Raw genomic sequence first — 12,898 nt, forward strand, 5'->3', positions numbered from 1 at the left:
GCTATTATTATTATTATTACTATTACTATTACTATTATTATTATTACCCCTATTACTACATTAAAAACAATAATAATAATAATAATAAATATAGCTGCAGGCAGCAATAGGCGGGGTTCAGGGTAGTCAGCCCTTCGTTAAAGTTCAATGGAGGAGTGTGCTTTGGCTCTGTGTTACAGTGTCTTCTGTGACTGCAGAAGTTCATAAATTCCGGCCATCTGAAGTAGGGCCTCTTGATTATGGCTGAAATGATAATTACGATTATTTTAGTCAATATTGTGATCACGATTTTTAATCCACTTTGTGGAACATAATTATTTTATGGCCCTTTGCAAATCCGAGAAGACCACCTTCACAATAATGATGTATTTTATAAACCTATAAATCAGTAAACTCAGGTAAGTTGTTTAGCTGATTTCATTTGTAGAGGATATATAATAAAATAAATTGTGTGTAGTGGGCTACACAAAAAAAAACACAAAAAGAATGAAAATATTTCAAATCACGTACACAATAAATACATGTTCTTTGTATTATGTAAGTGCTTATGGTTATTGTTACCAGTAATTATAATTCAGGATGTTTGTATACATTGATATCTCTGGAATGTATAAATTCTGACAGTGATGTTATTGGGTTTTCTATTTTGTAAAATTGAATCTGGTGCATGCCAGCTGCCTTCAGAAGTGCATATATTTGTGACGTTTAAAAAGGTGTCTTTTGTTTAATCCAACAATTTTCTTCTGGTTTTACTTTCACCTAATTTTTTTCAAACATAATAAAAGTTGATAAATTAATACAATAATACCTGTCACTCTGTAACCTTGTATGATTAAGAGTTTGTATCTTATATTCCTTAAGTTAAAGTCCAATCGCGACTATATCTGTGTGTCACTGGACCATAGTGCTATTGCCTGATCTGTGTTCTTCGTCAGCTTGCTCAATTGCGCTGTGCATGGCGCCATCTTGGTGAGGTTACGATTGTTGATCACATGCTTCTTCCACAATAATGAACGATGAAACTCAAACCACGCCATGTTGGAACTGCCCAGAATACAAATGTTATTCAGATTGTCTGTGGGTTCGTTGGCTCCATGACATCTATAAAGGTCTTATGTCAGCTACATCTACACGTGCCGCCATCTTGGTGAGGACCTGGTTGTTTTGTAGCATTGCGGCGATGATAAAAAAAAATAGTTTTTTACAATCTTATTTCACATACACATTTTATTCATCTTGTCAGTGAGTGCGGCAGATCCATGACATCCATATACTACTGACTATGACTACTATCTTTTATTAACAAAAGCGATAGTATAATAATAGTTATAAGAATAACAATATACAGCCTACACCCCTGTAGAATAAAGGACAGGGACCATTTTCCATATTCACAATATCTAATTATTTTGGAATGTGGCGTGCCAAATATCATTGTCCAGGGGTTTATCAAAAGTTACTTGTTTTCATCTTGGTTACGTATTGCCAAAGGCCAAGGATAGACACTGTTTCACATTGTGTCACCCAAGAAAGGAGGCTTTATTCACAAGGCACAACATGGCCAGACCTCACTTCACTTTACAAAGAGACTCAATACAGGCTGCACCACGTGAATTGGGCCTAGTAAACCGCTGACCAAACATTAAAATACTGCAGGTTCATGACTGATTTAAAAAGTGAATTTTAAAGTCAAGTTAGCTGTGCTCAAAAGGCACTATGGAGGAACTATGCTTAAAATATCCCATTTGGTTCGGACATTATTTGATATCCATCCCATATGCATTTAGCTGGTAAATGATAAGAAACAGCTGTTCAACGTGTTGTTGTATGTGCTCCTCTGTATGCTGTTTGTTGGCCGTTGGGCAGAGATGCACTAAAAATAAAGCAACTATAGCATCAACACCACCTCTGTACTACTATATTGTGATGAATGATTTTATTGTTGTGCTTTTTATCGATACCCCCTCCCACTCAACACTTCACCTCGGAGGGCACCTAGTGTGTCTGTCTAGTGACAGCAGTGGAATGGGACTTGTTTCCAGCGCACACAAATGTCACTCACGCCCGGCCGGAAGCCGTCGGCTGCTCAGCGCAGGTACTGCTGCTGCTTCTTCTGCCCACTTTTTATTTCAGATTACTGGATGATGGCGAGGTGAGGATTTCACATTTTTGCGCTGTGACTTTTCACCCTGCAAGACGCTCCGTGGGTACTGGCGGTGGAAGCGGGCGATATTCCCACAGCGATGCGTCTAACACCAATACGTATCCTGGTCGTGGGAGGGCAGCTGAAGGCAGCCCAGCTGTCCGCAAGTATCCCAGTACCCCCAGGTAACGTTATGTATGGATCATGTGAAAAGGGATCATTTGCTGGCTGCATGACATTGAACATGCATTTAAATCAAGGCTGGAATGTATACATTATCTTATCGTACGCAAGCAAATGTATTTTGAGTTTCGTTAATCTTCCTAACAGCGATTCTTATTGTCCTTTTAGACGGCAGGCAAAGCAGACTGCCTGCACAGATAACCATGGGATCCGGCCTCCCACCCCAGAACAGTACCTCACACCCCTGCAGCAGAAGGAGGTGTGTATACGACATCTGCGATCCAGGTTGAGGGAGCATGTCGACAGACTGCAGCACAGGTGAACACGGAGATATTGTCCTTATATCCTTATATCTTTAATCCCATTGTATTGCAAAGGACCACACACCATGGTGATTCACATTATCAGATTCAAACATGGACGTTTTCCTATTCCATGTTTCTACTTTCCAGGTTAAACTCATTTTTTTATCTTCCCTGAAGCTTCCCATTATTAACTCCTTACTCCATCTCCACAACGCTCCATTCTACTTTATTAGGGACTATGAGATAGATGAACTGAGGACCCAGCTGTGCAGGATGCAAGAGGATTGGATCGAGGAGGAATGCCACCGCGTTGAAGCTCAGCTGGCCCTTAAGGAAGCCCGCAGGGAGATACAGCACCTCCAGGAAGTCGCAGAGTCCGTGAAGACCAACCTCAGCACCCGTGAACAGGAGCCTCAAGGCCACAAGCCATACTCAGGGTTGCAGGCAACTCGACCGGGTGGAAAGTCTCGTTCCTGTGGCTGTTCTCCAGCCAGTACCCTGAGCCGTGGCACGGCCTACACACGGCTGAGTAGTGAGGCTCTGGCTCTCCAGCTGGAGCGCAACCTGAATGCTCCCGAGATGGCAGGGCCCTCCTCCCGACAAGCAGGACAAACCCACTTGCTGCTGGAGGCCGCGCTCTTAACAGAGCAGCTGCCCCCGCACAGCCATGCCCAAGCCCCCCCTGCGGCGCCTCGCTCCTCTACATATGAAAGGCTGTGCAGCGGTGGGGCTGTGCTACCAATCTCACACTCCTGTCACACTCTGAGCAGCGGCTGCAGGTGCAGCGGACACACCTACCTCCCCCATCATCACCTGTTCTTGCACCTTCCCCAGGAGGAGGTCCCACCAGCAGGAGCTGCTCCTGCCCCTCCCACTCCCATTCCTAGCCATGCTCCTGCAGCAGACAGGAAGCCGGTGGTGCGCTCCCAGGCCTGCAGCCCGACTATGACTTGGCTCTCGGAGGAAGGAGGGGGCGAAGAGCTCAGTGTCATTTCTTTTGCAGCGACAGACATCACTCCGTTAGAGACACATCTATTTCCACCCTCCCCGCCCCCTGTGCATTCTCACAATATAGAGCCAGTAGCTCCCAACAAGCCAGTGGAGGTAAAGAAGATACCAACAGTGCCCCAAACCTATCAGCCCAAACCCATCACTCAGCCAATGGAGAAGCAGGAGGTTACAATTCTAGAGATGGAGGATGGGAATGTGGAGGAGGCTGAAGGTGAAGGTGGAGCTGAAGGTGAGCGCACCACTCAGCTGTGCCACTGGAGCCGTTACTTCCTGATAGACCTGCTTGCTTTGGCCATGCCGGTAGTTCCAACCATGGCCTGGCTTTGTCATGGGGCATCACGAGAGGCGATGCCCACGGTCCATATCGGTTCCTTGCTTCGAGGTTGCTGTGCCGTGGCTCTCCATCGGCTTCGCCGCCAGGGCACAGGCAGGGGCCGTGGACCAACCAGTATGAATGGAGCAACACCTATCTGAGATTTTCTCCCCTTTCTCTCTCCTATTGTCTCAATAATAAAACAACTTCAAACCTCTAAATGCCACTGGCACAACCACAGCCATGACGACTTGCTCCCGATTTAAATACATTTTACTCATTGTAGTGTATCAATGGCTCCCTCTTGTACAATTTACCATCATGCACTTGAGATTTTTTGATCGTGTCCTGCTTTAAAGAAAAATAAGTAGAAGGAATTACAATAGCTGTTTCAAATAGACTTTCTGCCTCTGCAGCTGGTTCTAGATGTCAACCCTTTGCATGTACCCCCAAAAAAAGTTATACTCCTGACGATTTCTTGCAATTTGGTTTGGTCACAAGGTCTTTTTGTCGAACATTTAACCCTTTGATACAAAAACAAGTCCCCTAGAGATGTCTCTGGCATTGTAGATATGTTATGGGAATGTGCTGTTGTAACATCTGTCCTCTAATACACATCACATAACTTTGATGCTAAAATGAAACGCTTTGACAAGACTTAAAGGACGATAAAAGCTACAATTCATCATCTGAACAAGGAATTTCACATTGTGTTAGTTCACAAATAAGTGGAATTTAAATAATGCTTGCAATGTTCTAGCGTTGTAATACCATAAAATAATGTACTATATAATTATAATTCCAATCGCTTTTTTCCAGTTGTGGATATTGACTTTAAGTGTTTCCTTTCAAGTATTGATCCAAAATGGCTCAGTTGAACCATTTTGGATTTTTCAGCCACATTATACAGACGGGAAAAAAAGAGAAATTCAAGATAGTACAATTATCAATGTCTACGGTTGGAACAGCACATATACTTTCAATTATGTATACCTGACTAGGTGTACATAATTGGATTTCTGTCATGTTATTTACATACATGGACCTTGATATACTTCACAGGACGGCTTCTCAATTTGTTTGTTGCCAAGGCTACTTGTCCAATTTAAAATATTTTTATTGCTTAGCCTGTATTTCAAAGCTAAAGAAAGAACAGAATTAAGTTAACTGTTTTAAATGCACAAACTGAATCCAAGCAGTGTTATCCATTGCAAATAAATAGAATGAAAGGTGTCTGTCTATATTTACAAATGCACACTTACAGTCAAAACACATGTTCTTATCTCTTTTTTATTTTAATGTGTATGGATAAGAGGTACAGAACTTTTATTGGAGGGGCAGGACACAAAAATGAAACACCCAGTGTTCACTTCAAACATTTGTGGGGTAAACTCATGCAATTACTGTACATTTCTGCTGCCACCGATCAAAACCACAAGAACCTTAACTTTTGGCAAATACAACGTGGCCAAATAGCATGTGAAAACATTGAGACAACTGTTCAGTTTACTTAACGGCTAACTCATTAATGCTGCCAAGAAATTCTTGACCAATAATTGAATTTCTGAATTCTCTTATGGATAAGTGTGCTGAAGCATGGAGTATCCCTGTTTGCAATTAAATCCCTGATTTTTATGTTTTGTAAATTACTCCCAATAATGAAATGCGTCCAAGATAATAAATGGGGATGTCAGCGCCGAGCAAATATTTTAATATTCAAGAAAAATACAGACAATCAACACAATTACTGGAAGGCTGCATAGTACTTGTACTCTGTGAAATGACAATTCGTTGAATCTAATCTAATCTAATCTAGAGCCACAGGTAAAAACAGAAATGACATCGCATAATATGAAATACATGTAAAGGTATGGCCTATGACTTATTACGCTCAGGAAACTAGAAAAATGATTTCAAAGCAAGTGACAACACAATTTGCATCTAAAAGGGGAGAGGAGAGTGAAGGTGTAGACAAAGTTTCTACGCAGGAATCATTTGCTAACGTTTTCCTCCATGTTCCCAAGAAAAGAGTGAACCTGCGAAGAAGAAGAGGGATTTAAGATCGATAAGGAGGGATGACACAAGATAAATACATGGCAGCTTGTTAAACTCATCCTCTAAAGAGCTTACTATGGCGATGCAAGCTGTTTGGATGCTCTAGGTGTGAAGCACTTAAATGGTAGCCAGCAATGAAACCAATTTGAAAATAGAAATTAAAATATTCCAGCCAATTAGTGGGGAATAGTTTGGTCATTCTTAGCATTATCGGGTTTATTGGTCTCCTTACCCTGAAAATTTGAGTGGAAATAAACAAAAGCATGCGCACAAGTTTTAGACTTCCAGCCTTATCAGCTCCACGTCGAAGATGAGGGTGGAGTTGGGCGGGATGATCCCCGGGTGCCCTTTGTGGCCATAGGCGTAGTCTGGAGAGCAGGTCAGCTTGGCACGCTGGCCCACGCTCATCTGAGGAGGGAATGAAGGCAAAGAATTGCAATAAATCAATACCACAGGAGGTTTAAATGCCCAATGTACAAAGCCCCAATCTAAGGGAATGACTACGTGTACTCACCTGGGCCACTCCCTCTTCCCAGCCGCGGATCACTTCCTGCTGCCCGATCCGGAATTTGAACGGCGTTCCGCGTTCTCTGGATGAATCAAACGTGGTTCCATTGACTAGTGACCCTGTCGACATAAAACAGACATTTTAACCATTTCCTGTGAATTGTCGATACAGAGGTTTGTCCGTCATTTTTGGGGGGGTTTACTGTATTTTTTTTGACCGTACATTTCTTGTAAACCACTTTATGGATTATTGTAAATTGGGACTTTTTTCTATATATTTATTAGGAAATTATGCATTGTACATTTTTTGGTTAGCTTTTAGGTTTATCTCGTGTTGCAATATTTTCTATTATATTCCTACAATTAAATTATTATCATCATAATCATCCTTCACCAAGACACTTTACCATCCTGCTGGCTACATACACTTCCTTCTAACGTCAGACAGCACTAAAAGCGATTCGCCTTGACAAAATATAGCAACAACAGGGAGCGAACCCGGAGAAAATGTAAACTGTCATGAAGTTACAAAAAAATAAATCTGTGCCTGACGCTCGGACTGAACGAGACAATCGGGATCTCCCCGTTAGCTTAATATACTAACCAGCTAACGGAACAAGAGCATTAGCAATGACCCTTCATCAACCACCATCAACCGAGGGGGCACGGGCGGTCTTGAAATGAACGCCAGCGATTCTTACTCGGGTTAACCACATATCGCGTTGTGTTTACCCGACAAATGAAAACAAACACACCACACACAAACACATTTCCCAAATGGCTGAATTCCATTGAATAGCGGCGGACGGGGTGGGGTGGGGGGTGAAGCCTAACGGACTCACCGACATAGTGCACCACGACGTGCTGTCCTTTTTTGGGGAACGTCTGGCCTGCGAGACACAAACACGCGGCGGGATTACGCGTCTTTTATCGAGCACATTCCCTCCCGGAGGAGACACCGGCGACACGGGAAAGCGAGCGGAGCATCCTTACCGTCCCCCGGGACAATGGTCTCGATGTCCACACCCATGTTCCTCTCTTCGGCGTCTCTCTCTCTCTGCTCGACGGCGGCCGGGGGAGGGAGGGAGGGAGGGGGGGGGGAGCGATGCGGCGCGCTACAGCGGAGGCTCCGTTTGTCAACCGGCAGCCCGCGGGGCCGAACGGGGCCCGCTTGTGAATGCAGAGCGGCCATTTGAAAGGCATGTGGAGATGGAACGGTTCAGCGTTTTTACGTCCATGTCACAGCTTCCTGTAACACTTAGAGCGCCAGCAACCGCGTCGCCGTGCCGAACCAAATAGTGGCTCGTTTGAAGGTGGCTTGTGCAGCGACAATCGCAAGCGTGAAAGGCTTATTGAATTTGTCAGGGTCCTGAACCGGGATTTGGGTGAAAGTCTGCCCCCCCCGTCAGAGTTTAGTTTTTGGTGAACGTAAGGGACACGTCCTTGTGTTATTTCTGTATTGTACATATTGTCACGTCAACACTTTCAGCTTAATGAAGAAAACAATGCCACAGCAATGGGTAATTTCCGTTTAATTCCAAGTTAAAAGAAGTTCATATCACCATGATCAACTCAAAGTCAGCCGTCCCATCTTTTGGGACTACACCCACGCCACTTTCGATTTCATATTTGAATGCTGGGAATATGATCCATCATAAGTGGAAGACTTGGCACTTCCCTTGGCATTTGGTGAGGGCTGATGCCATCTTTGCTTTTGAGGTTTTCCATCCACCATTGGGTTGACCGCTGATGCAGGGCTGCTGGGTTCTACACTAGGGCCTTGTGACCTTGAGGATTTTAGGTCCGTACGATTGGAAGAGAAAGGCAAGAAACCCTGGGACACGTCCAAGGCGTTGTTCTCCACCACTGGATGCCACTTTAGCCTTGTTTTCAGACTGAATTTCAGCTGCTGATGATTTGTTGGCAGCTCTGTCATCTCCCGTTGGCCTGGTGAATGTGTACTTTCTGACCTAGATGAGAAACATAAATGACTCATCACTATGGGGGGAGGGGGATAAAGTTCCAAGTAATTCCAATCAATTCTGGATAAAAGTTCTTTCAAGCAGTTATGTGCCAAAGCCCCCCCCCCCCTTAATATGCTTTCACAACACAGTTAAAGTGTTTAAATTCAGGAGATTATTTGTCACATACATCCGGTCATACAGATATGCAGTGAAATGACACTGGTGATCACACACAACAATCTCTAAAAATACTAAAACGGTCAAAGTATGAATTGAAATCGGAAATGCAGGCCAGATTCCTAAAATAATTCACTTATTTACAGAAAGTTGCATAATGGTCCAAAAAAGATGAGTAAAATGACCAAACAATGCATTGGTTCAGCGGTTGCAGATCAGTTACTGTTAATGACAAAAGGGTTCAGAAACCAAATGACTCACTGCTCTGTGGCGAGCTGGACAGAGCGTTTCTCATGGAGTGGGTAGGAGTGGAAGACCGCCATCCCAACCAGCAGCAGAACGATGGGCACGGGCGAAAACATCACGATCAAAGCTGTCGTCACGTCTTCATCGTGGTAACATTCGCCTGCTCTGTAGCCCACAAAGCTGATAAGGAGAAGAAAGGGACCCCCGTTAGCATACACGGGCAAAACTCTGGGAGAGTGAAAGATTGTCTTACTGCAGCGTGACGGTTGAGACTCCAGCAGACAGGCCTCCGCCGAGCTTGTTGCAGAATGCGTAGCAGGAGAAAAACAGAGGCTCCAGGTCTTGGCACAGAGGGTTTTTCACGGCGAAGTCATCTATCACATCTGGGAGCATGGACCTGAAGCACAAGAACAGAACATTAGATCAAAACTGTACATCGGTAATCAACAAATCTAAAGACAAAAATACTGTCCGGCGAACCGAAGACCAGTGGCAGAATATTCCTGGCTTGTCAGTCAGGGTGTCAGAGCCAGAATGAGGTGGGGGTGTGAATAAGTCATGTATTCACTGCTGTCGCTGCTGATTGTGATATGTCCTGACAGTCGCCCATGGGACCGAAATTGGGACTGGGCGTCCACTCCGGGCACCGACTCACCACGGTAGCAGGAACATGGTAGCCAGACTGAATCCCAGCAGAAAGCACATCACAATGAAGACAGGGAGGTTACCGGGCACGCAGCCGATTACTGCCACTGCTGGGATGTACAGCTACAAGGAGACAGACGGGTCACAAAGGTAGCTACTCCAAATACAAATTCAAGGTGTGGAAATGCCAATCAACTCCATGGAGAACACGAACTGTGGAGCTTCCGTTCTTGCTTACTGATAGTCCAATGAAGAGCGTCGCCTTTTTCCCGATTCTTAGAAGGACTACTTGCCATATCGGAACTGCTATGGAGGCCGCGCCCTGTAAAATACACATGTGCACATTATTTCAAATTTGGTGTGCCGTTTGTCCTTTCAGTCTAGATTTGATACAATCCTGTTTGTGGGAGACCCTCAACTGGATTTGCAAAGATGTAATGTCTTCCTTCTTTAATTACCAATATCTTACCAGAAGGACCAGAAGGAGGTATTGGAAGTTAGCTCCTAGCCCTGCTGCATGGCTGCAAAATAGTGCAAAGTTACCCAAGGACATCTAGGATAAAGAGATGTTGAACAGCGGATTAGAAGTTATTAGACTTTCAGGACTTTTCACTATTTGAAGGGAACAATATGACTATTTTGAAACGTGAAATCAAGAAACAAGGTTTGATTTAACTGACTGAAAGCAGCATTATCTTTATGGTGACCATTTATCAAAGCCACATTTTCGAATTCTCAAATTAGAGTCCGTTTTGCGAGAGTGTGGATTTGGGAGTCAAATATATACCTGAAATGCGAGTGCACTGAAGAGAAAACCAAGGACAAGTCGCTGGTAAGGAACATGGGACGCCAACGTCTTAAGGGCAGTGAGATAGGAAACTCGCACTTTCTGGTCTGGGTTGAGAGGCGCTGTCAACACACAAATAAAACGTATCCAAAATGTAAAAAAACCCACAAAGGAGATATAGTTATCAATGTTTTTTAGGTAATGCCCCATAGTCTGTCTCTGCGTGGACAAAATATGCTAACATAACCCTTATTCAGAGAAGGATCAATAACACTGCACTACTAATTGTCAAGGATGTGGTCAGGATGACCCCAAACGCAGGACATGCACGGTTTTGGGAGTATGTACAGGGGTTTAACGTGTAGACACAGGGAACCCCATGAACAACATAAAGACCAGGTCTGCTGGGTTCATGTTTGGTCAGATCATACTAATAGGGATAAGGTCAAGTGACGCAAAACGCAGGACAAACACAGTTTAGGAGTTTGTACAGGGGTTTAATGTGAAGACAGACAGGGAATCAAGAATAGGCAACAGCAGGGGGATCCCAGACAGGCGGGTGATCCCAGACAGGCGGGGGATCCCAGACAGGCAGGGGATCAGGGAGGCGGCGGCGACTCAGGAACCTAGAATTCAGGGCGCGCGCGCACACCCAGGGAGACATGTGGCGATTCGACACCAACAGAGTGAATGGAACCAGGTTAAATACAAAAGGAGTGACGAGGAAGGTGAAGACGGTGGTGAGATTACTAATTGGGGACACGTGTGCAGTGACAGGGATGTGACGCCAGACAGACAGACAGACAGACAGACAGGGAGCTAGAGAGGGGCATAGGTACCTATAGACAGACAGAGGGAGCTAGAGAGGGCTAAAGGGAGACAGAGACAGATAGGCCTAGAGAAGACAGAAGGAGTCAGAGAGGGACAGAGGGAGCCAGAGACAGACAGACAGGAAATCAAGGCAGGGTAGGATCCTGACACTAATTTCTTTGCAGATACGACTTGACCCGGATCTGGTCCCCTCTGAACCTTGACCTTAACTTAACTCGTCGACTAACTCACCCTGCTGCTCCTTCACCCCCAGGAAGAGGACCAGGCTGCAGAGGAAAAACAAAGAGCCCATGACCAAGGCAGAGGCCAAGAAAGCCTTCCTCTGTGGGAGAAATACACACCTCAAACCCTCACCAAGCGAACGTGCACTGAAATGGTGAGCTTCAAATTGTATTTCTTTCAGAGGCCAAAGATTCTCGATTAAAATTGGTGTCATCTTTATCATAATCTGTAATTGTAACTGTGGATTTCAGGTGTTGTTCTGTTATTTGGCCAATACATTTGTATTATACCCTATATAAGTAGACTAACATAATCATCCCTGCTAACAAACGTCACGTAAAAAAACAAAACTATTTCCCTTTGTTTTTAGTGTAGAAAATAACTGACTACAAATTCCTCTGAATACTTGTAATAATCACCACACACACACTCATTGAACATTTCCTTTGTCGAGCTAAGAGCAGAGATTACAGTGTAACAAGATCTCCCTGGGACTTGACAGGATTAGATCCAAGGTAAAGCTGTAGGACAGCCGTAGAAACGGGGGAAGCCTTTTCCACTCTGCTCGTCCGACTATAACCAAACTGTGGTCCGATTTTATAGCTTTATTTCGACAGGTGGGAGTAGGATGGCGTGGTAATACCGTCCCCTGCAGCGAGGCCGCGTGTGGTGACGGTGTGTTTGTAATTGTTTCCAGGACTTGGTCTAGCTGTTGACAGGCCCCGTCCCTTTCTGTATTGTACACAGCGATAACTTGACCCTGAACTACTGACGCCAACAGCATCGCCAAAATCTCCACAGTCATTCCTGGTGAAGGGAGACAGAGATATAGAGAGGGAGAAAGGGAGGGATGAGGGGTTGAGAAGAGCTTTAATCCTTGAATGCTATGTCAGTGGGCCCTGGCTATTTGCAGTTCATAGTACTGGGTTAGACGATGCTCACTGTAGGCTGTGGCAGAGTCTCGGTCCCTCTGGTCTCCCCCCAGGAACATGTTGAGCGAGAGGTAGGGGACGTTGTAACACTGTTAGAATGGGTTGAGAAGAGAAATGCAACTAGCAGCATGATAAGTGGCGTGAAACACTGTAGCTATGGTGACGCGGCTTGGAGCGAAACAGCAGCAGTTACACAGTCATGGGAATAGTGTGAGTTTCTGTCGCTATGGTGACCAGTTGGGGGAGGTGGACGGTACAATACAAACGGGTATCGCAACAGTGCCGCAGATTGAGGTGTGATATCTGGCTTGGGGTTATCATAGCGCTGGAAAAAAGGGCTGCAGATGGAGAGAAATTGAGAGCGGGGGGTAAAGACGGGAGGATGTGACCGTGGATCTTACACTCATGAGGGTCTCGAACAGGCACGTTGTCGTGAGGAACCATGGCACACTGACGGACTGAGACACAGAACCGTGTGGCATGAACCACAGGAGCACATAGGACAGGATTGCAAACGGCATGGAAAAAGCCACCCTGTGAACACGACAGACTCTTTTGACTTAAACTTGAGACACAT

The 12,898-nt window shown here is 44.9% G+C and overlaps 3 protein-coding genes across 5 annotated transcripts in view; 1 reads left to right on the forward strand and 2 right to left on the reverse strand.

Moving 5' to 3' along the window:
• Window positions 1-2,051: 2,051 nt before the first annotated feature.
• On the forward strand, window positions 2,052-4,116 carry snpha (syntaphilin a; the record flags this gene model as incomplete). The annotated part of the gene is made up of 4 exons (XM_080015509.1): window positions 2,052-2,095; window positions 2,197-2,328; window positions 2,495-2,644; window positions 2,865-4,116. The coding sequence occupies 4 exons, from the start codon at window positions 2,052-2,054 to the stop codon at window positions 4,114-4,116; spliced, it is 1,578 nt and encodes a 525-aa protein (XP_079871635.1).
• A 1,111-nt stretch (window positions 4,117-5,227) lies between these two features.
• On the reverse strand, window positions 5,228-7,587 carry fkbp1aa (FKBP prolyl isomerase 1Aa). Of its 3 annotated transcripts, none has more exons than XM_080015636.1 (5): window positions 7,511-7,587; window positions 7,360-7,407; window positions 6,525-6,637; window positions 6,282-6,418; window positions 5,228-5,991 (listed from the first exon to the last, which is right to left on the reverse strand). In XM_080015636.1, exons 1-4 carry the CDS (start codon window positions 7,545-7,547, stop codon window positions 6,287-6,289), a joined length of 330 nt encoding a protein of 109 aa, XP_079871762.1. In that variant the 5' UTR covers window positions 7,548-7,587; the 3' UTR covers window positions 5,228-5,991; window positions 6,282-6,286. The 3 variants fall into 3 exon arrangements, with proteins under 3 accessions (XP_079871762.1, XP_079871761.1, XP_079871763.1); XM_080015635.1 differs by having other exon boundaries at window positions 6,243-6,418; XM_080015637.1 differs by lacking the exon at window positions 7,360-7,407 and having other exon boundaries at window positions 6,243-6,418; window positions 7,511-7,579.
• Window positions 7,588-8,915: 1,328 nt separating this feature from the next.
• The window catches only part of mfsd2al2 (major facilitator superfamily domain containing 2a-like 2), a gene marked incomplete at both ends in the record, with an annotated part of 5,160 nt that continues 1,177 nt past the window's right edge, over window positions 8,916-12,898 (reverse strand). Inside the window, 10 exons of the mRNA XM_080015273.1 lie at window positions 8,916-9,084; window positions 9,158-9,301; window positions 9,560-9,672; window positions 9,788-9,871; window positions 10,019-10,102; window positions 10,337-10,458; window positions 11,399-11,489; window positions 12,033-12,196; window positions 12,332-12,410; window positions 12,723-12,855. Coding sequence (XP_079871399.1) covers window positions 8,916-9,084; window positions 9,158-9,301; window positions 9,560-9,672; window positions 9,788-9,871; window positions 10,019-10,102; window positions 10,337-10,458; window positions 11,399-11,489; window positions 12,033-12,196; window positions 12,332-12,410; window positions 12,723-12,855 — 1,183 coding nt within the window. The remainder of the gene's footprint in view (window positions 9,085-9,157; window positions 9,302-9,559; window positions 9,673-9,787; window positions 9,872-10,018; window positions 10,103-10,336; window positions 10,459-11,398; window positions 11,490-12,032; window positions 12,197-12,331; window positions 12,411-12,722; window positions 12,856-12,898) is intronic.

Source organism: Zeus faber, assembly GCF_960531495.2.
Source record: "Zeus faber genome assembly, chromosome: 15".
Lineage (NCBI taxonomy): Eukaryota > Metazoa > Chordata > Actinopteri > Zeiformes > Zeidae > Zeus > Zeus faber.

Coding starts and splice junctions, on each gene's coding strand:
- fkbp1aa (XM_080015636.1), bottom strand. CDS start 7,547: ATGGGTGTGGACATCGAGACCATTGTCCCGGGGGACG. Junction 7,408..7,510: donor GACCATTGTCCCGGGGGACG/GTAAGGATGCTC, acceptor TGTGTCTCGCAG/GCCAGACGTTCCCCAAAAAA. Junction 6,638..7,359: donor CGTCGTGGTGCACTATGTCG/GTGAGTCCGTTA, acceptor TTATGTCGACAG/GGTCACTAGTCAATGGAACC.